This window comes from Crinia signifera, chromosome 3, assembly GCF_055691185.1.
Source record: "Crinia signifera chromosome 3, ASM5569118v1, whole genome shotgun sequence".
In the NCBI taxonomy this organism is placed as follows: domain Eukaryota; kingdom Metazoa; phylum Chordata; class Amphibia; order Anura; family Myobatrachidae; genus Crinia; species Crinia signifera.
This window is the reverse complement of record NC_139219.1, coordinates 6,330,557-6,355,520: the sequence shown is the minus strand read 5'-3', so window position 1 is coordinate 6,355,520 and position 24,964 is coordinate 6,330,557. Positions and strand designations below refer to the sequence as shown.

At 50.2% G+C, this 24,964-nt stretch overlaps 2 protein-coding genes across 2 annotated transcripts in view; one reads left to right on the top strand and one right to left on the bottom strand.

Annotated features, from left to right (window-relative positions):
* Positions 1-13,125, top strand: part of CENPF (centromere protein F) — a 62,189-nt gene extending 49,064 nt beyond the window's left edge. Inside the window, exons 15-20 of the mRNA XM_083175171.1 lie at positions 206-382; positions 2,002-2,163; positions 2,710-2,869; positions 3,787-4,350; positions 6,093-6,271; positions 11,132-13,125. Coding sequence (XP_083031297.1) covers positions 206-382; positions 2,002-2,163; positions 2,710-2,869; positions 3,787-4,350; positions 6,093-6,271; positions 11,132-11,326 — 1,437 coding nt within the window. The 3' untranslated portion in view covers positions 11,327-13,125. The remainder of the gene's footprint in view (positions 1-205; positions 383-2,001; positions 2,164-2,709; positions 2,870-3,786; positions 4,351-6,092; positions 6,272-11,131) is intronic.
* Positions 13,126-13,838: 713 nt separating this feature from the next.
* Positions 13,839-24,964, bottom strand: part of LOC146062441 (spermatogenesis-associated protein 7-like) — a 120,111-nt gene continuing 108,985 nt past the window's right edge. Inside the window, exon 10 of the mRNA XM_083174583.1 lies at positions 13,839-14,693. Within this exon, the coding sequence (XP_083030709.1) occupies positions 14,544-14,693 (150 nt within the window). The 3' untranslated portion in view covers positions 13,839-14,543. The remainder of the gene's footprint in view (positions 14,694-24,964) is intronic.

The window sequence follows — 24,964 nt, the reverse complement described above, 5'->3', positions numbered from 1 at the left end:
GGCAGAAATACCGCCTGTCGGCACGTGTCGGCTCTGTGTCAGTACATTGGAACTATAATGTGGTCATTGGGAAACTATTGAAAGTTTATCTTTAAGAAAGTAAATAAATTCTGTATTTGCCCTGAGTAACGTGTTACGCCAATCCTCTGTTACCGATAGAGACGCCATCGTATATACATTGTACATATTAATCTGCTGTCTGCAGGCTCTGCTCCTGGCTGCTACCTCCAGGACCACAGAACTGGAGAACACTGTTACCAGCCTGCGGGGGGCGCTGGAGTCTCAGTCACAGAAGCACAAGGAGGATGTGATGGAATATGAGAGTCGCCTTCTCCAGGCAGATGCCGGTCACCGGTCGCGTCTGGAGGATCTGATGAACCAGGTGAGTTATGTCTGCGTCATATTACATCAGACGTTATGGAATGTAACCGGTGTTTCCTGTATGGACGATCCTTATAGAAGTGTTACTAGGCCGCCTGACGGTGGACAGCCAGGAATATGTCACAACGCATTAGAGCATCAGAACCTTTATTCACGGCACCGCTAGGCCCAAAGCTTCTTATTGGAATATTTAGAATAATCTATTGAAGTAAATTGTGTGTATATGTCATCCTGGCTATGCGGTGGGGGAAGGGTCTGCTTGTCCATAAATAATATCAATTAGGCTGCACGTTCCCCGGAGTGTCAGGGCTCCCAGGTTCGGAACCACTGGTTTACGATATTTTATGTTTATTTATTTTTTTAAATCATTGTTATTATTTAATTAATAATTTTTATTAATTAAAAAAAAAAAGCTTCAAATGTAATCGCCCGGTGGGACTGACCTCTGTGTATTAGGACATCGACATTGATAAATTCATCTGTGTCTTGAAGAAGCGTACAGCATAAACGTAATGTTCCGCGGGACCGATGCTTCTTCTGGACGCTTTATGCCTCATATTTTCCTGATTGAAATCCCAAATTTTGGAGTAAAATAATCACCCTCTCCCTTTATTTCCTGCAAAGCGGCAGCGTTATCCTGATTCCTGCCGGGAGCTCTGTTGTGAATTGTGAGATGGGATTGTGTTTATGATCTATGATGAAGCCTTAATTAATACATATTTTTTTTATTTTTTTTTTTATTTAAAAGAAATATCAGACTTTCTAGACTTCAAATTGGGAGAACTGACGCCAGAAAGGACTTTGTCTACATCACCTCAATGTCGTCATTGTATGGTTGAGCTTATGATAGTCCCGGCTTGTATGCTGCACCCCTTATCCAACTGTCCCCCTGACATCCTCTACCCAAGGGGGGCTAAAATAAGGAGATTTAGGATCCCAATGATGGGTCCACAGTCAATAGAGTGACACAATATGGTCAACTTAGACAAAAGGATGACGGGGTAGTGGTTAACACTTAGGTAGACATGAGATTCTTCACCATCCACGTGTCGACTTATTGTGTATGTCAACATTGTGCCTGAAGACCTAGACACTGCTGACCTAGTAATTGTTGACATCATATACCACACCCGGAGATTTCTTAGGCGTAAGGTTAGACTGTTCCTATGTAGGAACATGGAGTCTGTACAATGTTTCCTTGGGGTCTGTTACACCTCTCCCACCACCATCTACTAAATCTAGAGCTGGTTTAGGCTTTAACTTAAAGTGTATTACTAACCCCTGTAGCTGGTGATTCCTTCCCATCATCCCCCCGCATTTCGGGAAAGCGTGGCATTTAAAGCTGTCACTTCCTAACCACCACCTGATTGGATAGTGTTGTGGCCCTGTGCTTATGTCACTGACCTCACAGCACTGTTTGTTTGGTTGTCATGGTGATCAGTTGCGCGCTCTTGCGCACAGTGCAGGGATGCTGCTAGCATTCTACTGTTGGCTTTGTGACCTTTCTAGTAAGTTCTGCCTAAATGTAAGAACCAAAGAACCATTACTGGGATAATAAAACCAAACACAAACCTTGTTCTACCCTTGTAGCAAACGTAACCGATGTCTTTGTCTTTGTAGCACAAAGGAGACATTGATCGCTATCGTGAGCAGCTGACGTCGTCAGAAACTCATCTTAATGCTCACAAACAGGAGATTGATTGCTTAAAGGGCCACAATGGGGAACTGAATGACTCCTTGTGCAAAGCTCAGGAGCAGCTGGCAGAGCTACAGCGACTGAAGGTGAGTGTCAGCTCAGCAGCCGAGTGTCATGTGCCTTTTATCGCTATACAGATACCACTTAAATATCCGTGGGGGCACGTGTTACTTATCACAGCTGCATAAGAACATGCCCGGTGTCTGTAATAGCAGGATACACAGGGTGTGAAATGGTCTCTGTCTCCTTGGTGAATATGGGTGTAATTCTGGGAGTGCAGCGCTGTTATTCCCTGCAGCGTCAGGAGGTATCTCTGATGGCGCTGGCTCCTAGCGCACTTATTCGTTGCATTTGGAACTTACTCCTCCTCCATGCAAAACGACTTCTCCCGTACTGTAGTGCCTCTGGCGCTGGTCCTTGGGCCTGTGGCGCTGGTCCTTGGGCCTGTGGCGCTGGTCCTTGGGCCTGTGGCGCTGGTCCTTGGGCCTGTGGCGCTGGTCCTAGTAGATAATGCATTCTGGTAACTCGCCTGTGAGTATAACTACTATACGGTGTATTCATTGGCTCTGGTGTCGCCTCTGTTGTGTAACTAAATTGTCTACGTTCAGAATTTGCGTCTCTTGTGTTTTCAGGTCGCCCTTCGACAGGTGAAAAAGGAAAATGCTATGAACTGTAAGAATTTCCATCACTGGATGAATTCCTGTAAAAAGCTGGAACAGGAGAAGCAGCAGCTGCAGCAGCAGATCCGACAGCAGGAAGCGGCTCCCGGGGGCCTAATACAGAAGCCTGACTGTAAGCCTGTCTCTCCCCTGACATGTACTCTGCACGATTAGTTAGGCCCGCCGGGGTCGGGCTGCTTGGTTAGGCCCGCCGGGGGTCGTTGGGCACGCTGTACTCACGCAGTTGGGGGGCGTTGCGTGCTGTACTCACGCAGTCGGGGGGCGTTGTGTGCTGTACTCACGCAGTTGGGGGTGTTGCGCGCTGTACTCGCGCAGTTGGGGTCGTTGGGCGCTGTACTCACGCAGTTGGGGGGCGTTGCGCGCTGTACTCACGCAGTTGGGGGTGTTGCGCGCTGTACTCACGCAGTTGGGGGCCTTGCGCGCTGTACTCACGCAGTTGGGGGGCGTTGCGCGCTGTACTCACGCAGTTGGGGGCGTTGTACTCACGCAGTTGGGGGCGTTGTGTGCTGTACTCACGCAGTTGGGGGTGTTGCGCGCTGTACTCGCGCAGTTGGGGTCGTTGGGCGCTGTACTCACGCAGTTGGGGGGCGTTGCGCGCTGTACTCACGCAGTTGGGGGCGTTGCGCGCTGTACTCACGCAGTTGGGGGCCTTGCGTGCTGTACTCACGCAGTTGGGGGGCGTTGCGCGCTGTACTCACGCAGTTGGGGGCGCTGTACTCACGCAGTTGGGGGCGTTGCGCGCTGTACTCACGCAGTTGGGGGCGTTGCGCGCTGTACTCACGCAGTTGGGGGCGTTGCGCGCTGTACTCACGCAGTTGGGGGGCGTTGCGCACTGTCCTCGCGCAGTTGGGGTCGTTGGGCGCTGTACTCACGCAGTTGGGGGGCGTTGCGTGCTGTACTTACGCAGTTGGGGGCGTTGCGTGCTGTACTCACGCAGTTGGGGGGCGTTGCGCGCTGTCCTCGCGCAGTTGAGGGTCGTTGCGCGTGGCACTCACGCAGTTGGGGAATTACTCTTCTCTTATCATACAGGTACATCCATGAGCACCAGCACTAATGACTCCCTATCAGAGATAGAGGAATTAAAACAATGTTTGGAAGAGAAGACGCTGGAGGCGGAGGAAAGTGTAGAGAAATACTGTAATCTGCTCATCAAAGCTCACAAGTTAGAGGACGCCAATGACGCGCTGGAAAAGCATGTGACCTTCCTGACGTCACTACTGAGGGAGGCCGAATCCAAACCAGAGGGCAGAACTCCACCACTGGCATCATGCACCCCCATAAAGAAGTCTTGCAGGAGCGGAGGAAAAGACAGAAGGTCCACACAGGGGCCCAGGAAAGCCGCTCAGGGGCCCAGGAAATCCGCATCGGAGCCTGGGAATCCCGCTCAGGGGCCCAGGAAATCCGCATCGGAGCCTGGGAATCCCACACAGGGGCCCGTAAAGCAGGCTAATAAGAGGCAGAGAGAGCCTGATGACACGGGACTCAATCCCTCAACACCCCAATGTGTGACTAAGAAAGTGAAGAATTCGGGGACCAGCACCCCTCGGGAGGAGAAGTTTGAGCCTGAAGGTCTTCCGGAGGTGGTGAAAAAAGGTACAAACCCCCCCCCCCATTAATTGCTGGGTGTCTGTGTCCATACTCTGGGAGGGGTGACACTCAGGGGAGGGCCATGGACCAATAATAGTAACCATCGATGTTCTCCACATGATGATACATTTCTCCATTGATGGATTATTCCTGATGGAGAATTACCCTTGTGTGGTGGCCCCAGTGTTCTTTGTGCTGGCCCTTACCATCGGTGCTCATCCCTATCCGCAATCCTATCTATAGCCAAATAAATAAAACATTTGTGCCCTTTGGGGTGATTTAGACGTTGACACATGAGCGAATAGCATGCCCACACACCTTAGTGGGCACAGAACCCGCACCCATGATCCATAGTGTCGCATTGCGCCCGTGCTCCTACGCTGCTAGTAATGAGTAGGTCGGCCATGCAGTCTCTGGCCCTTATTCAGATCTGATCGCAGCACAAATCTGTTCTCAAAATGGGCAAAACCATGTGCACTGCAGGTTACATTTGGGTGAGTTATTTTTGTTTCCGTGCAGGGTAAATACTGGCTGCATTGTTTTTCCACTGCAATTTAGATTTCAGTTTCAACACACCCCACCCAAATTTAACTCTCTGCACATGTTACATCTGCCCCACCTGCAGTGCACATGGTTTTGTCCATTTTGAGAACAGATTTGTGCTGCGATCAGATCCGAATAAGGGCCTATATGTGAATCGGTCACACGGGCTTAGCCGGCCCTCGGTTCAGTGTTGCGGTCAGGGCGTTGTTGTGTCCAGCGGTTCTAGTGACTGCGACTCATTACCCACTGGGACGGCACCGTATAAAGATTGAGTATTGGAGAAGATACTGACCGGGAACACGTTGTACAGCCCTAGGAACTCTGTGCGGGGATTCTAAAACCCTGTGTAGAGACTGATGGGTCACACGCAGAGCGATATACAGGCATTTCCTGGGCGAATTTACATTATTTCACTAAAGTCGCTCATAAAATGCCTGTGTGTGTGTGTGTGTGTGTGTAGACCACACAGCGATTTAAATGCGACTCTGGTCTCTATCTTCCGCCGATTCATTTCCTGGTTATTAATCGGTTGGAGCCGGTGTTCTCTGACGCTGACGCCGCGCTCAGCACACGGCGATGTGCTGAGAGACCTGAGTGTTGTGAGCTAAGCAGCATCAGAACGCTCTCCCTACACACGTCGACACGTGTGTTGGGCCCTTTGGGGGCCGATTCTGGTTGGCTCGCAGGGAACCGCTATCGTCCCCTGCCCCGATGGTCAGGGTTTGCCTATTTGTGCACATGACCAAACCCCACCTGCGAGCGGCCTCAGCGATTACATTGCCACCAGGTGGACCGCAGCAGGGAGGAAAGGGGTGGGACGGGGCAGTGGCGAAGCTCGGACATGGGAATGCCCAGTGTGTCATGTGGGCGGGACGTAGGGTGCCGAGGGCAAGTGGCTGACGACACATGAGGTCAGCTGACCGCAGATATAAGTCTCCACTGATGTATATTTGTAAGCCCAGGAGAAATCATTCGATAGTCGCCGACCATCGAATGTTTTCTCCTGCTGCGGGCACATGCGAGGGGTGACGGCGTTTTTTGGTGTGGTGGGCACTCTGGGACTCGGTAAGCTGCGATCGTCACAACCAGAATGAGGCCCACAAGCTGGTAGTGTTCCCTATGGACGTGTGTGTCGGCGTGTGTGTCGGCGTGTGTGTTTGGGGGTGAATCACATGCATCAAACACCACTTCCATTGTCTTTCTAGGATTTGCTGACATCCCGTCAGGAAAGCGAAGCCCCTTTATCCTCCGCAGGACAGCGGTGCCATTAAGGAAAAGCCCCCGTCTCCATTCCCAGACAAGCTCTCCGTCCACCCAGATGGATGATGTAGAAAACCTTGGTGATCTCGCCAGCCCGCCAGCAGGGGGCAGTAAGTCACAGATGGTGAGTCAGTGTCCGGTGCTGGGGGGATTATACAGCGTTATGGTAATGAATGTATCCGCTGCCTCTATTAGCATTCGTGTTACACTGTAACGTTATCAAAGGTTCCGCAGCGGAGCGCAGTGTCCAGCTTCCTGTAATTACAGGAGATACCGGTATGTAACAGCAGGGGGCAGTAAGTCACAGATGGTGAGTTAGTGTGCGGTGCTGGGGGGATTATACAGCGTTATGGGAATGAATGTACTCGCTGCCTCTATTAGCATTCGTGTTACACTGTAACGTTATCAAAGGTTCCACAGCGGAGCGCAGGGTACAGCTTCCTGTAGTTACAGGAGATACCGGTATGTAACAGCAGGGGGCAGTAAGTCACAGATGGTGAGTCAGTGTCCGGTGCTGGGGGGATTATACAGCGTTATGGGAATGAATGTATCCGCTGCCTCTATTAGCATTCGTGTTACACTGTAACGTTATCAAAGGTTCCACAGCGGAGCACAGTGTCCAGCTTCCTGTAGTTACAGGAGATACCGGTATGTAACAGCAGGGGGCAGTAAGTCACAGATGGTGAGTCAGTGTCCGGTGCTGGGGGGATTATACAGCGTTATGGGAATGAATGTACTCGCTGCCTCTATTAGCATTCGTGTTACACTGTAACGTTATCAAAGGTTCCACAGCGGAGCACAGTGTCCAGCTTGCTGTAGTTACAGGAGATACCGGTATGTAACAGCAGGGGGCAGTAAGTCACAGATGGTGAGTCAGTGTCCGGTGCTGGGGGGATTATATAGCGTTATGGGAATGAATGTACTCGCTGCCTCTATTAGCATTCGTGTTACACTGTAACGTTATCAAAGGCTCCACAGCGGAGCGCAGGGTACAGCTTCCTGTAGTTACAGGAGATACCGGTATGAAACAGCAGGGGGCAGTAAGTCACAGATGGTGAGTCAGTGTCCGGTGCTGGGGGGATTATATAGCGTTATGGGAATGAATGTACTCGCTGCCTCTATTAGCATTCGTGTTACACTGTAACGTTATCAAAGGCTCCACAGCGGAGCGCAGGGTACAGCTTCCTGTAGTTACAAGAGATACCGGTATGTAACAGCAGGGGGCAGTAAGTCACAGATGGTGAGTCAGTGTCCGGTGCTGGGGGGGATTATATAGCGTTATGGGAATGAATGTACTCGCTGCCTCTATTAGCATTTGTGTTACACTGTAACGTTATCAAAGGTTCCACAGCGGAGCACAGTGTCCAGCTTCCTGTAGTTACAGGAGATACCGGTATGAAACAGCAGGGGGCAGTAAGTCACAGATAGTGAGTCAGTGTCCGGTGCTGGGGGGATTATATAGCGTTATGGGAATGAATGTACTCGCTGCCTCTATTAGCATTCGTGTTACACTGCATTCGTGTTACACTGTAACGTTATCAAAGGTTCCACAGCGGAGCGCAGGGTACAGCTTCCTGTAGTTACAGGAGATACCGGTATGTAACAGCAGGGGGCAGTAAGTCACAGATGGTGAGTCAGTGTCTGGTGCTGGGGGGATTATACAGCGTTATGGGAATGAATGTACTCGCTGCCTCTATTAGCATTCGTGTTACACTGTAACGTTATCAAAGGTTCCACAGCGGAGCGCAGTGTCCAGCTTCCTGTAGTTACAGGAGATACCGGTATGTAACAGCAGGGGGCAGTAAGTCACAGATGGTGAGTCAGTGTCCGGTGCTGGGGGGATTATACAGCGTTATGGGAATGAATGTACTCGCTGCCTCTATTAGCATTCGTGTTACACTGTAACGTTATCAAAGGTTCCACAGCGGAGCGCAGTGTCCAGCTTCCTGTAGTTACAGGAGATACCGGTATGTAACAGCAGGGGGCAGTAAGTCACAGATGGTGAGTCAGTGTGCGGTGCTGGGGGGATTATACAGCGTTATGGGAATGAATGTATCCGCTGCCTCTATTAGCATTCGTGTTACACTGTAACGTTATCAAAGGTTCCACAGCGGAGCGCAGTGTCCAGCTTCCTGTAGTTACAGGAGATACCGGTATGTAACAGCAGGGGGCAGTAAGTCACAGATGGTGAGTCAGTGTCCGGTGCTGGGGGGATTATACAGCGTTATGGGAATGAATGTACTCGCTGCCTCTATTAGCATTCGTGTTACACTGTAACGTTATCAAAGGTTCCACAGCGGAGCGCAGTGTCCAGCTTCCTGTAGTTACAGGAGATACCGGTATGTAACAGCAGGGGGCAGTAAGTCACAGATGGTGAGTCAGTGTCCGGTGCTGGGGGGATTATACAGCGTTATGGGAATGAATGTACTCGCTGCCTCTATTAGCATTCGTGTTACACTGTAACGTTATCAAAGGTTCCACAGCGGAGCGCAGTGTCCAGCTTCCTGTAGTTACAGGAGATACCGGTATGTAACAGCAGGGGGCAGTAAGTCACAGATGGTGAGTCAGTGTCCGGTGCTGGGGGGATTATATAGCGTTATGGGAATGAATGTACTCGCTGCCTCTTTTAGCATTTGTGTTACACTGTAACGTTATCAAAGGTTCCACAGCGGAGCACAGTGTCCAGCTTCCTGTAGTTACAGGAGATACCGGTATGAAACAGCAGGGGGCAGTAAGTCACAGATGGTGAGTCAGTGTCCGGTGCTGGGGGGATTATATAGCGTTATGGGAATGAATGTACTCGCTGCCTCTATTAGCATTCGTGTTACACTGTAACGTTATCAAAGGTTCCACAGCGGAGCGCAGGGTACAGCTTCCTGTAGTTACAGGAGATACCGGTATGTAACAGCAGGGGGCAGTAAGTCACAGATGGTGAGTCAGTGTCTGGTGCTGGGGGGATTATACAGCGTTATGGGAATGAATGTACTCGCTGCCTCTATTAGCATTCGTGTTACACTGTAACGTTATCAAAGGTTCCACAGCGGAGCGCAGTGTCCAGCTTCCTGTAGTTACAGGAGATACCGGTATGTAACAGCAGGGGGCAGTAAGTCACAGATGGTGAGTCAGTGTCCGGTGCTGGGGGGATTATACAGCGTTATGGGAATGAATGTACTCGCTGCCTCTATTAGCATTCGTGTTACACTGTAACGTTATCAAAGGTTCCACAGCGGAGCGCAGTGTCCAGCTTCCTGTAGTTACAGGAGATACCGGTATGTAACAGCAGGGGGCAGTAAGTCACAGATGGTGAGTCAGTGTCCGGTGCTGGGGGGGATTATATAGCGTTATGGGAATGAATGTACTCGCTGCCTCTTTTAGCATTTGTGTTACACTGTAACGTTATCAAAGGTTCCACAGCGGAGCACAGTGTCCAGCTTCCTGTAGTTACAGGAGATACCGGTATGAAACAGCAGGGGGCAGTAAGTCACAGATGGTGAGTCAGTGTCCGGTGCTGGGGGGATTATATAGCGTTATGGGAATGAATGTACTCGCTGCCTCTATTAGCATTCGTGTTACACTGCATTCGTGTTACACTGTAACGTTATCAAAGGTTCCACAGCGGAGCGCAGGGTACAGCTTCCTGTAGTTACAGGAGATACCGGTATGTAACAGCAGGGGGCAGTAAGTCACAGATGGTGAGTCAGTGTCCGGTGCTGGGGGGGATTATATAGCGTTATGGGAATGAATGTACTCGCTGCCTCTTTTAGCATTTGTGTTACACTGTAACGTTATCAAAGGTTCCACAGCGGAGCGCAGTGTCCAGCTTCCTGTAATTACAGGAGATACCGGTATGTAACAGCAGGGGGCAGTAAGTCACAGATGGTGAGTCAGTGTCCGGTGCTGGGGGGGATTATATAGCGTTATGGGAATGAATGTACTCGCTGCCTCTTTTAGCATTTGTGTTACACTGTAACGTTATCAAAGGTTCCACAGCGGAGCGCAGGGTACAGCTTCCTGTAATTACAGGAGATACCGGTATGTAACAACAAGGGGTGAGGGGTAATGAGATGTGGTCAGGGTTCCTGGGGGGGGGGGGGGGGATGTTTTAATGAGATGTGGTCAGGGTTCCTGGTGGGGGGGGGGGCTGGGGTGTTTTAATGAGATGTGGTCAGGGTTCCTGGGGGGGGGGGGGGGGGGGGTTAATGAGAAGTGGTCAGGGTTGCTATGGGGGGGGAGGTGTTTAATGAGATGTGGTCAGGGTTGCTATGGGGGGGGGGGAATGTAGTGAGAGGTGGTCCTAATTAAAGTCTAACAAGACTGCATGAATTAATAATCTACCAACGTAAATTCTGTGTCAGACGGGAGTGTTACATACAAGTTTGCATATGTATTCTATATATATTTATTACAGCAGTACTGCCCCACATGCAGGAACTTAGTACCTGCGGAGCACAGCACGTTACACTGATATACAGCTGATATCTATGCCGTAGGTGTTACATCCGTACTGCCCCACATGCAGAGGCTCTGTACCTGCGGAGCGCGGCACGTTACACTGATATACAGCTGATATCTATGCCGTAGGTGTTACATCCGTACTGCCCCACATGCAGAGGCTCTGTACCTGCGGAGCGCGGCACGTTACACTGATATACAGCTGATATCTATGCCGTAGGTGTTACATCCGTACTGCCCCACATGCAGAGGCTCTGTACCTGCGGAGCGCGGCACGTTACACTGATATACAGCTGATATCTATGCCGTAGGTGTTACATCCGTACTGCCCCACATGCAGAGGCTCTGTACCTGCGGAGCGCGGCACGTTACACTGATATACAGCTGATATCTATGCCGTAGGTGTTACATCTGTACAGGCTCTGTACCTGCCGAGCGCGGCACGTATATACAGCTGATATCGATGCCCAGGTGTTACATCCGTACTGCTTTTAGTGTTGCATTATTAGTGACCAATATCTTGTATTTTCAGTCCAAATCCATAGATGCCAGTCAGCTCGGGTCGGACCTGGCGCTAATGCAAGTTTCATCCCCACTGTCTACTCGCAACAAGTTGACGGACCGAGCGTCCGAGAATCTTTCTAATGCACGGTTGGAGGAGACCCGAACATGTGCCGCAACTTTACACGATGATACCGAAGAGGAAGGAACTTGCCACGTCCAGTAACCCCCCAAAATCAGTGTTTTACAGTTTTTATTAACCTTAATTTATAGCGCACCATTAGCGGGTCAGCGGTGCTTTCCTGCGTTCGTGCAGCGTGTGGACTGATGCTGGATCTCTTGTCAGTCGCCTATCTGCAAATAAACAAGCAGCGCTACAGAGCCCTTCCCCGGGGTAGATCCCTGCATCTGAATGTGCGCGGACTGTGACGCCTGCTTGCAGCGTCTGTGGATGTAGAAATGCAGATTTGGGGTTTCTATAGACTCACCATATCCATCAGCTCTGAGTAAGGCCTCGTGTCAGCGTCTGTGTATGTATCGCTGTCGACATCACACCCACGTCATTCAGATATGACCCTCACTGTGCGTCTGTGTATGTAACGCTGTCAGCGTCACACCCACGTCATTCCGATAAGACCCTCGCTGTTTGTCTGCTAAGCCATCTACCCGCCGCTGTACAGCAACACTTAATACATCAGCACATTTCACAGACTTTGCATCTCAATCGCAACCTACAACGAAGCAACCATAATCACTCAGAGATTGGCAGTCCATGTCTGAATCAGGCCCAGAACATGTAACATTGCAGTACAGAGAAAGCAGCATTTACAACGAATGTGGAAGACCAACGCTTCGAACCACAGAATCAGCGCTGGCTGAAACCTATAGGACATTTTATAGATTGCAGGGGGCGGGGGGGCAGGAGATTAGTTAAATGGAAAAGGGGATGAGTGGTCAGATAATTGGTCATGCTAATATATGTTATCCTGTATTTATACGGCGCAACAAGGGATCCGCAGCGTCCAATTACAGAGTACATAAACGGATAAGCAAAACAGTGACTTATAGCTGAATACAATAGAGGACAAGTACAGGGCACACAACCATAGCTGCATCAGCAGAGGACACTGATATAAGTATCAGGGGGCAGAGAACAAGGGATCCGCAGTGCCCTATTACACAGTATATAACCCAGGGGACAGTGACTTACAGCTGAATACAGTAGAGGACAAGGACAGGGCACATAACCATAGCTGCATCAGCAGAGGACACTGACATAAGTATCAGGGGGCAGAGAACAAGGGATCTGCAGTGCCCTATTACACAGTATATAACCCAGGGGACAGTGACTTACAGCTGAATACAGTAGAGGACAAGGACAGGGCACATAACCATAGCTGCATCAGCAGAGGACACTGACATAAGTATCAGGGGGCAGAGAACAAGGGATCCACAGCTCCCTATTGCAGAGTACATAACCCAGGAGACTGACTTACAGCTGTATACATAAGAGGACAAGTACAGGGCACATAACCATAGCTGCATCAGCAGGGGACACTGACATAAGTATCAGGGGGCAGAGAACAAGGGATCCGCAGCGCCCTATTACAGAGTATATAACACAGGAGACAGTGACTTACAGCTGAATACAATAAGAGGACAAGTACAGGGCACATAACCATAGCTGCATCAGCAGACGGTACTGGCATCAGTATCAGGGGGGCAGGATTTGGTGCCATTACAGATGGTTTAAGATAAGGAAAAGCACATGAAGGAAGAGGGCCCTGCTCGTGAGAGCTTACCTGTGTCAATTGGCCAAACCGCCTCAAGAAGTACCTTGTCCCCAGCTCAGAAATCAGATTTTATAGAATCCGCTGTGTAATATTTGTCAGTATTTGTGTTGTACATATTTGAATGTTTTTATACCACATTTCCGATAGCGGTCGCTCTGATAACTGCGCAATGTTTTCCTGTAATCTAAACTATTTTAGAACTGTATATTTACATTATGGATTTCTAAAAAAAAAAAAATACAGAAATATTTACTAATGTCTGTGTCATGTATTAATTGCGCGGACGATGGAGTCACGCCTGCGCTGAATTTAGCACAGCGGCTACATGGTTGGTTCCGTCACCCCACGGCATATTTGCAGGTTATTGCAGAATGGCAGCATGATCATAATGTGTATATTAACCATGTCGACATTCATCATGTAGACATTAATAAAATATTAAAATGTTGACTTTTCGTTCTGGTGGTCCAGCGGTGACTTACCTGCTTCGATGGCGTCTCATGGCTCAGATCTGTGCTCCAGTAAGGAGTTTTTTGTATCCCTAACCCTCCCTCTAGTGTAACCGTAATAACGACCCTTAACCGGCTTTTATTCGCAGTATGTCAACTTTTTGCTTGGCACCAGTTTGATAAGGTCGATGTAACGGTCTACATTGTGGTGACTGTCGACATTGTAATTGTTTACGGTTTGACTACATCTCCTAGCTGCCCGGACGCAGGTCACAGTCGCCGTTAGATGTGGGTAATGTCAGTAATACTTGTACAGGTCCTGTTCCATATAATAAGCCAATCTAAGTGCTGCAGACGTATAACCACTGAGCCTACACATGGGAAACTCGTTATATTTTAAATGTTTAATTGCAAAATGACAAATACAATGTGATGACAGTCTCATTATAAACCTTTGTTTCCCGGTATATGGGATAATATCTGGCTAATAGCAGCACTGTATGCAGCACAATGTACCGCTTGCACCGGTGCATTGTAATTCTCTAGGTACCTGCACAATATCTATAAACCAACGCTCGGTGATCAGAATACAGATAGGTAACCAAAATAGCCGCATGCCATTATACTCCATCTAATTCTACCGTGATCATTGTTACAGCACAGCGCATAGATACAGGTGGCTAGAGGAGAAATGTGCGATCCTTGTGGTCAAAGGACCGACCCCTGCCAGCGAAGTCTCCCCACTGGGGCCTAATCCTACCCCGGCCTGACCGTAGCTGTTGGTATTCCGATGTTGGCATTTGGAAATTCTGGCACCAGTGTTTTGTGACTGCAGTTGGGATGCCGGCGTCAGGATACAGAACACTGGCATCCTGACCGCCGGGAAGCAAACCGCATAGCTAGTGACTATTATAGGGTGGCCTTAATGTATAGTGCATATTTATACATCTGCACACAATATTGTATAGCCTACAAATGGGCGTGGCCTCAATGCGGCGGGTGCTCTACACTATACCGGAAGACTAGTTAGATGGACCAGGGCGACACTGATACTGCTCAGTAATTAAGGTCATGGTCCTGTTAATGTCACTGCATGACCTGAATATTCGCTTAGTTGGTTTGCAAAGATTTATATTTTTCATGTATGAAGCATTTTGACAACCAGGAAAGTGAAGCGCGTGCGACAGGACAGACTGGCGCGTTACTGGATGTTCAGGAGCTGAGCGAGATTTCTACCCGGAGGAGGATTTCCGGAGCCGTACCAGCGTCCGTCGTACCGGATGGTGAAATCTGGTCGCACGCTTCTTTCCAGATCCTCCTTCAGCTCTTGCGCTAGTACCCGCTTTCTCACCTGCAAGGAATTTCCCAGGATTATTATTCGGAAAGTTTAACGCAACCATGTGACATTAACATATAGAAAATGTCAATTGGATTCTGGAATAATGTATCCAAATGTTACTATGTAGCTCTGACCATTGTGCTTTACTCCATAGCAGCAGAGCCTGTTATAGGGTGGTGCTTCTCTACCTGAGCAGATTTGCACCACAAATAACCGGACTTCAATTTTATCTGTCCTGCTCTCCAATCAAACATTTCCTTTACAGACCTCCTAACATGACCCCTTCCACCCAGCACAAAATGCTCTGCATCCTTACCTCCCCATCTACAGGCCGTGCAATATGACCCCTTCCACCCAGCACAAAATGCTCTGTATCCTTACCTCCCCATCTACAGGCCGTGCAATATGACCCCATCCACCCAGCACAAAATGCTCTGCATTCTTACCTCCCCATCTACAGGCCGTGCAATATGACCCCATCCACCCAGCACAAAATGCTCTGCATCCTTACCTCCCCATCTACAGGCCGTGCAATATGACCCCATCCACCCAGCACAAAATGCTCTGCATCCTTACCTCCCCATCTACAGGCTATGCAATATGACCACATCCACCCAGCACAAAATGCTCTGCATCCTTACCTCCCCATCTACAGGCCGTGCAATATGACCCCTTCCACCCAGCACAAAATGCTCTGCATCCTTACCTCCCCATCTACAGGCTATGCAATCTGACCCCATCAACCCAGCACAAAATGCTCTGCATCCTTACCTCCCCATCTACAGGCCGTGCAATATGACCCCATCCACCCAGCACAAAATGCTCTGCATCCTTACCTCCCCATCGACAGGCCGTGCAATATGACCCCATCCACCCAGCACAAAATGCTCTGCATCCTTACCTCCCCCTCTACAGGCTATGCAATATGACCCCTTCCACCCAGCACAAAATGCTCTGCATCCTTACCTCCCCATCTACAGGCCGTGCAATATGACCCCATCCACCCAGCACAAAATGCTCTGCATCCTTACCTCCCCATCTACAGGCCGTGCAATATGACCCCATCCACCCAGCACAAAATGCTCTGCATCCTTACCTCCCTATCGACAGGCCGTGCAATATGACCCCTTCCACCCAGCACAAAATGCTCTGCATCCTTACCTCCCCATCTACAGGCCGTGCAATATGACCCCATCCACCCAGCACAAAATGCTCTGCATCCTTACCTCCCCATCTACTGGCCGTGCAATATGACCCCATCCACCCAGCACAAAATGCTCTGCATCCTTACCTCCCCATCTACAGGCCGTGCAATATGACCCCTTCCACCCAGCACAAAATGCTCTGCATCCTTAACTCTCCATCTACAGGCCGTGCAATATGACCGCATCCACCCAGCACAAAATGCTCTGCATCCTTACCTCCCCATCGACAGGCCGTGCAATATGACCCCATCCACCCAGCACAAAATGCTCTGCAGCCTTACCTCCCCATCGACAGGCCGTGCAATATGACCCCATCCACCCAGCACAAAATGCTCTGCAGCCTTACCTCCCCATCTACAGGCTATGCAATATGACCCCATCAACCCAGCACAAAATGCTCTGCATCCTTACCTCCCCATCGACAGGCCGTGCAATATGACCCCATCCACCCAGCACAAAATGCTCTGCATCCTTACCTCCCCATCTACAGGCCGTGCAATATGACCCCATCCACCCAGCACAAAATGCTCTGCATCCTTACCTCCCCATCTACAGGCCGTGCAATATGACCCCATCCACCCAGCACAAAATGCTCTGCATCCTTACCTCCCCATCGACAGGCCGTGCAATATGACCCCATCCACCCAGCACAAAATGCTCTGCATCCTTACCTCCCCATCGACAGGCCGTGCAATATGACCCCATCCACCCAGCACAAAATGCTCTGTATCCTTACCTCCCCATCTACAGGCCGTGCAATATGACCCCATCCACCCAGCACAAAATGCTCTGCATCCTTACCTCCCCATCTACAGGCCGTGCAATATGACCCCTTCCACCCAGCACAAAATGCTCTGCATCCTTACCTCCCCATCTACAGGCCGTGCAATATGACCCCATCCACCCAGCACAAAATGCTCTGTATCCTTACCTCCCCATCTACAGGCCGTGCAATATGACCCCATCCACCCAGCACAAAATGCTCTGCAGCCTTACCTCCCCATCTACAGGCCGTGCAATATGACCCCTTCCACCCAGCACAAAATGCTCTGCATCCTTACCTCCCCATCTACAGGCTATGCAATATGACCCCATCAACCCAGCACAAAATGCTCTGCATCCTTACCTCCCCATCGACAGGCCGTGCAATATGACCCCATCCACCCAGCACAAAATGCTCTGCATCCTTACCTCCCCCTCTACAGGCTATGCAATCTGACCCCATCCACCCAGCACAAAATGCTCTGCATCCTTACCTCCCCATCTACAGGCCGTGCAATATGACCCCATCCACCCAGCACAAAATGCTCTGCATCCTTACCTCCCCATCTACAGGCCGTGCAATATGACCCCTTCCACCCAGCACAAAATGCTCTGCATCCTTACCTCCCCATCTACAGGCCGTGCAATATGACCCCATCCACCCAGCACAAAATGCTCTGCATCCTTACCTCCCCATCTACAGGCCGTGCAATATGACCCCATCCACCCAGCACAAAATGCTCTGCATCCTTACCTCCCTATCGACAGGCCGTGCAATATGACCCCTTCCACCCAGCACAAAATGCTCTGCATCCTTACCTCCCCATCTACAGGCCGTGCAATATGACCCCTTCCACCCAGCACAAAATGCTCTGCATCCTTAACTCTCCATCTACAGGCCGTGCAATATGACCCCATCCACCCAGCACAAAATGCTCTGCAGCCTTACCTCCCCATCGACAGGCCGTGCAATATGACCCCATCCACCCAGCACAAAATGCTCTGCAGCCTTACCTCCCCATCGACAGGCTATGCAATATGACCCCATCAACCCAGCACAAAATGCTCTGCATCCTTACCTCCCCATCGACAGGCCGTGCAATATGACCCCATCCACCCAGAACAAAATGCTCTGCATCCTTACCTCCCCATCTACAGGCCGTGCAATATGACCCCATCCACCCAGCACAAAATGCTCTGCATCCTTACCTCCCCATCTACAGGCCGTGCAATATGACCCCATCCACCCAGCACAAAATGCTCTGCATCCTTACCTCCCCATCTACAGGCCGTGCAATATGACCCCTTCCACCCAGCACAAAATGCTCTGCATCCTTACCTCCCCATCTACAGGCCGTGCAATATGACCCCATCCACCCAGCACAAAATGCTCTGCATCCTTACCTCCCCATCTACAGGCCATGCAATATGACCCCATCCACCCAGCACAAAATGCTCTGCAGCCTTACCTCCCCATCTACAGGCCGTGCAATATGACCCCTTCCACCCAACACAAAATGCTCTGCATCCTTACCTCCCCATCTACAGGCTATGCAATATGACCCCATCAACCCAGCACAAAATGCTCTGCATCCTTACCTCCCCATCGACAGGCCGTGCAATATGACCCCATCCACCCAGCACAAAATGCTCTGCATCCTTACCTCCCCCTCTACAGGCTATGCAATCTGACCCCATCCACCCAGCACAAAATGCTCTGCATCCTTACCTCCCCATCTACAGGCCGTGCAATCTGACCCCATCCACCCAGCACAAAATGCTCTGCATCCTTACCTCCCCATCTACAGGCCGTGCAATATGACCCCATCCACCCAGCACAAAATGCTCTGCATCCTTACCTCCCCATCTACAGGCCGTGCAATATGGCCCCTTCCACCCAGCACAAAATGCTCTGCATCCTTAACTCTCCATCTACAGGCCGTGCAATATGACCGCATCCACCCAGCACAAAATGCTCTGCATCCTTACCTCCCCATCGACAGGCCGTGCAATATGACCCCATCCACCCAGCACAAAATGCTCTGCAGCCTTACCTCCCCATCGACAGGCCGTGCAATATGACCCCATCCACCCAGCACAAAATGCTCTGCAGCCTTACCTCCCCATCTACAGGCCGTGCAATCTGACCCCATCCACCCAGCACAAAATGCTTTGCATCCTTACCTCCCCATCTACAGGCCGTGCAATATGGCCCCTTCCACCCAGCACAAAATGCTCTGCATCCTTACCTCCCCATCTACAGGCCGTGCAATATGACCCCATCCACCCAGCACAAAATGCTCTGCATCCTTACCTCCCCATCGACAGGCCGTGCAATATGACCCCATCCACCCAGCACAAAATGCTCTGCATCCTTACCTCCCCATCTACAGGCCATGCAATATGACCCCATCCACCCAGCACAAAATGCTCTGCATCCTTACCTCCCCATCTACAGGCCCTGCAATATGACCCCATCCACCCAGCACAAAATGCTCTGCATCCTTACCTCCCCATCTACAGGCCGTGCAATATGGCCCCTTCCACCCAGCACAAAATGCTCTGCATCCTTACCTCCCCATCTACAGGCCGTGCAATATGACCCCATCCACCCAGCACAAAATGCTCTGCATCCTTACCTCCCCATCTACAGGCTATGCAATATGACCCCATCCACCCAGCACAAAATGCTCTGCATCCTTACCTCCCCATCTACAGGCCCTGCAATATGACCCCATCCACCCAGCACAAAATGCTCTGCATCCTTACCTCCCCATCTACAGGCCGTGCAATCTGACCCCATCCACCCAGCACAAAATGCTCTGCATCCTTACCTCCCCATCTACAGGCCGTGCAATATGACCCCATCCACCCAGCACAAAATGCTCTGCATCCTTACCTCCCCATCTACAGGCCGTGCAATCTGACCCCATCCACCCAGCACAAAATGCTCTGCAGCCTTACCTCCCCATCTACAGGCCATGCAATATGACCCCATCCACCCAGCACAAAATGCTCTGCATCCTTACCTCCCCATCTACAGGCCGTGCAATCTGACCCCATCCACCCAGCACAAAATGCTCTGCATCCTTACCTCCCCATCTACAGGCCGTGCAATATGACCCCATCCACCCAGCACAAAATGCTCTGCAGCCTTACCTCCCCATCTACAGGCCGTGCAATATGGCCCCTTCCACCAAGTGCAAAATGCTCTGCACCCAAACGTCCCACTTTTAGACCCTCCAACATGACCCCTTCCCCCACATATACCTCTGTACTAGAATTTCTTACTTCATTTATACTGTGGTTCCCAGTGCTGAATGAATTCATGTGATTCAGCTTTTAAGTGTGTGCTATAGGGGTCCGACGGTCATTATCCCGACTGGTCGGACCCAGACAGCATGGTGAGCGTAACTAAGCCCCTTGCGGGCTCGCTACACGAGCCACCTATTCTATTCTCCCTCTATGGGGGTCGTGGACCCCCACGAGGGAAAATAGCTGACGGCCATCGGGAACCCAGCTGTCGGTGTTTTGACAGTCGGGATCCCGACGTCGGGTGAATGCCTGTTGGGCCCCCTTCCGGCACCCGCTTTTAAACCTTGTGTCATTGGTTCAGACCAGGTCTCTGCACTAATCAATGAGCTGGGGAAGTTGCGGTGCTGTATTGGAGGGTCTGATATAGGGTCAGTAGAAGATGAATGGTATCCGATGACCAGTGTAAGCACAGAAATACAGTTGTCACGTTATTTTGACCATCTCCTTCTGTCGGCAGCAGCCCATGAATACATCACATGTCATGCGCTGGCATGGTGGGAGTATAAGGTGCGTGATAGGCCGTCTGCACCCATGAAGTAGGTCACGTGTTGTGCGCTGGCATGGTGGGTATATAAGGTGCGTGATGGGCTGTCTGCACACATGAAGTAGGTCACGTGTTGTGCGCTGGCATGGTGGGTATATAAGGTGCGTGATAGGCCGTCTGCACCCATGAAGTAGGTCACGTGTTGTGCGCTGGCATGGTGGGTATATAAGGTGCGTGATGGGCTGTCTGCACACATGAAGTAGGTCACGTGTTGTGCGCTGGTATCATGGGTATATAAGGTGCGTGGTGGGCTGTCTGCACACATGAAGTAGGTCACGTGTTGTGCGCTGGCATGGTGGTATATAAGGTGCGTGATAGGCTGTCTGCACACATGAAGTAGGTCACGTGTTGTGCGCTGGTATCATGGGTATATAAGGTGCGTGATGGGCTGTCTGCAAACATGAAGTAGGTCACGTGTTGTGCGCTGGCATGGTGGGTATATAAGGTGCGTGATGGGCTGTCTGCACACGTGAGTAGATCATGGGTTGTGCGCTGGCATGGTGGGTATATAAGGTGCGTGGTGGGCTGTCTGCACACATGAAGTAGGTCACGTGTTGTGCGCTGGCATGGTGGGTGTATAAGGTGCGTGATGGGCTGTCTGCACACATGAAGTAGGTCACGTGTTGTGCGCTGGTATCATGGGTATATAAGGTGCGTGATGGGCTGTCTGCAAACATGAAGTAGGTCACGTGTTGTGCGCTGGCATGGTGGGTATATAAGGTGCGTGATGGGCTGTCTGCACACGTGAGTAGATCATGGGTTGTGCGCTGGCATGGTGGGTATATAAGGTGCGTGATGGGCTGTCTGCACACATGAAGTAGGTCACGTGTTGTGCGCTGGTATCATGGGTATATAAGGTGCGTGATGGGCTGTCTGCAAACATGAAGTAGGTCACGTGTTGTGCGCTGGCATGGTGGGTATATAAGGTGCGTGATGGGCTGTCTGCACACGTGAGTAGATCATGGGTTGTGCGCTGGCATGGTGGGTGTATAAGGTGCGTGATGGGCTGTCTGCACACATGAAGTAGGTCACGTGTTGTGCGCTGGCATGGTGGGTGTATAAGGTGCGTGATAGGCCGTCTGCACCCATGAAGTAGGTCACGTGTTGTGCGCTGGTATCATGGGTGTATAAGGTGCGTGATAGGCCGTCTGCACCCATGAAGTAGGTCACGTGTTGTGCGCTGGCATGGTGGGTGTATAAGGTGCGTGATGGGCCGTCTGCAAACATGAAGTAGGTCACGTGTTGTGCGCTGGCATGGTGGGTATATAAGGTGCGTGATGGGCTGTCTGCACACATGAAGTAGGTCACGTGTTGTGAGCTGGTATCATGGGTATATAAGGTGCGTGATGGGCTGTCTGCACACATGAAGTAGGTCACGTGTTGTGCGCTGGTATCATGGGTATATAAGGTGCGTGATGGGCTGTCTGCAAACATGAAGTAGGTCACGTGTTGTGCGCTGGCATGGTGGGTATATAAGGTGCGTGATGGGCTGTCTGCACACGTGAGTAGATCATGGGTCATGCGCTGGCATGGTGGGTGTATAAGGTGCGTGATAGGCCCTCTGAGTAAAAGGGGCGATTTTATCAATTGCAAAAGGTTGGCAGTATTGCTGACACCGCAGTCCGATCTGTCTGTGTGTTAAAGGTGTGCCTTGCTTGGACAAATGGAACCTCTGCAAAACTTATGTGAGACTTCAGCTATGAAGGTGCCAGAGTGCCGACACGCTACAGTGGAGCATCTCGCTGTCAGAATGGACCTGGGGCTACCAGACGTGTGGCTAATATGACAGTTCAGCAACCTGCTGCGAGAGGGGCTCTGAAGCAAACGGATGGTCCCTGCACCTACGCTAACGAAGGTGAATCTGTGGAAAAGGTTTCAGTTTGCACGGCCGTATGGAAATCGGACCTCGGCCGATTGGTGAAGGGTTGTCTGCTCCAATGAGTCACATCCTCTGCGTAGTTGAACAGATGGACATTGGCGTACCGGGTGAGAAACATCAGAACAAACACCCGGCAGCCATTGCAGGAAGAACAAGCTGGTGGCGGCAGCGTTGTGGTCTGGGAATGTCTTAGTGGCGTTCTCTGGGCACTCTTGGCATATATAGTTATGAGTCCATCCTTGTAGATCATATACATCCATACATGACGATGGTCTCCCCATGGGGTGGCCGGGATCTTCCAGCAAGACAACGTGATGTCACACATCTAGAAATGTCCAACAGTGGTCCAACGAGTGGTTGTACGTGGAAGTACTGACTGCCATGCACCCACAGATGTGGGATGCACTGCACTCAGCATGGCTCCAGATACCGCACCCTCCAACCCACACCTTATCGAGTTGTGCCTTGCGGTCCCTGCGTCACATTTATTTATTTATTAAGAGTTTCTTATATAGCGCAGCAGATTCTGTTACAGTGTCTTATATAGCGCAGCAGATTCCGTTACAGCGTCTTATATAGCGCAGCAGATTCCGTTACAGTGTCTTATATAGCGCAGTAGATTCCGTTACAGTGTCTTATATAGCGCAGCAGATTCCGTTACAGTGTCTTATATAGTGCAGCAGATTCCGTTACAGTGTCTTATATAGCGCAGCAGATTCCGTTACAGCGTCTTATATAGCGCAGCAGATTCCGTTACAGTGTCTTATATAGCGCAGTAGATTCCGTTACAGTGTCTTATATAGCGCAGCAGATTCCGTTACAGTGTCTTATATAGGGCAGCAGATTCCGTTACAGCGTCTTATATAGCGCAGCAGATTCCGTTACAGTGTCTTACATAGCGCAGCAGATTCCGTTACAGTGTCTTATATAGCGCAGCAGATTCCGTTACAGCGTCTTATATAGCGCAGCAGATTCCGTTACAGTGTCTTATATAGCGCAGCAGATTCCGTTACAGCGTCTTATATAGCGCAGCAGATTCCGTTACAGTGTCTTATATAGCGCAGCAGATTCCGTTACAGCGTCTTATATAGAGCGGCAGATTCCGTTACAGCGTCTTATATAGTGCAGCAGATTCCGTTACAGCGTCTTATATAGCGCAGCAGATTCCGTTACAGCGTCTTATATAACGCAGCAGATTCCGTTACAGTGTCTTATATAGCGCAGCAGATTCAGTTACAGCGTCTTATATAGCGCAGCAGATTCCGTTACAGCGTCTTATATAGCGCAGCAGATTCCGTTACAGTGTCTTATATAGCGCAGCAGATTCCGTTACAGCGTCTTATATAGAGCGGCAGATTCCGTTACAGTGTCTTATATAGCGCAGCAGATTCCGTTACAGCGTCTTATATAGCGCAGCAGATTCCGTTACAGCGTCTTATATAGCGCAGCAGATTCCGTTACAGCGTCTTCTATAGCGCAGCAGATTCCGTTACAGTGTCTTATATAGCGCAGCAGATTCCGTTACAGCGTCTTATATAGTGCAGCAGATTCCGTTACAGCGTCTTATATAGCGCAGCAGATTCCGTTACAGTGTCTTATATAGCGCAGTAGATTCCGTTACAGTGTCTTATATAGCGCAGCAGATTCCGTTACAGTGTCTTATATAGGGCAGCAGATTCCGTTACAGCGTCTTATATAGCGCAGCAGATTCCGTTACAGCGTCTTATATAGAGCGGCAGATTCCGTTACAGCGTCTTATATAGCGCAGCAGATTCCGTTACAGCGTCTTATATAGCGCAGCAGATTCCGTTACAGCGTCTTATATAGCGCAGCAGATTCCGTTACAGCGTCTTATATAGTGCAGCAGATTCCGTTACAGTGTCTTATATAGCGCAGCAGATTCAGTTACAGCGTCTTATATAGCGCAGCAGATTCCGTTACAGCGTCTTATATAGCGCAGCAGATTCCGTTACAGTGTCTTATATAGCGCAGCAGATTCCGTTACAGCGTCTTATATAGAGCGGCAGATTCCGTTACAGCGTCTTATATAGCGCAGCAGATTCCGTTACAGCGTCTTATATAGCGCAGCAGATTCCGTTACAGCGTCTTATATAGCGCAGCAGATTCCGTTACAGCGTCTTATATAGCGCAGCAGATTCCGTTACAGTGTCTTATATAGCGCAGCAGATTCCGTTACAGCGTCTTATATAGCGCAGCAGATTCCGTTGCGCTTTACAAAGGAGACAGTTATACAACAAACAGGGTATTTACAGACAGTCAAAATGTAGGAGGGCCCTGCTCGCAAGCTTACAATCTATAGGGATGGAAGCTACTCTGATTAGCTGGTGGTATAAATAATGTTACTTGACTGTATAAATGCAGATTGATGTAAAAGGAAATGTTTTCCCATCTGATATAATACGTAGTCACATAATCGTTATTTATTCTTATTGATATGACATAAGCGGTACAGACGGATGTCCCATAAGGCTCTTCCTGGTGCCCGCTGTGTCCCAGGCTCCCAGATCAAACACTGCACATTATCCTCCGTCCCCGCAGCGCCATGTTCTATCACTTG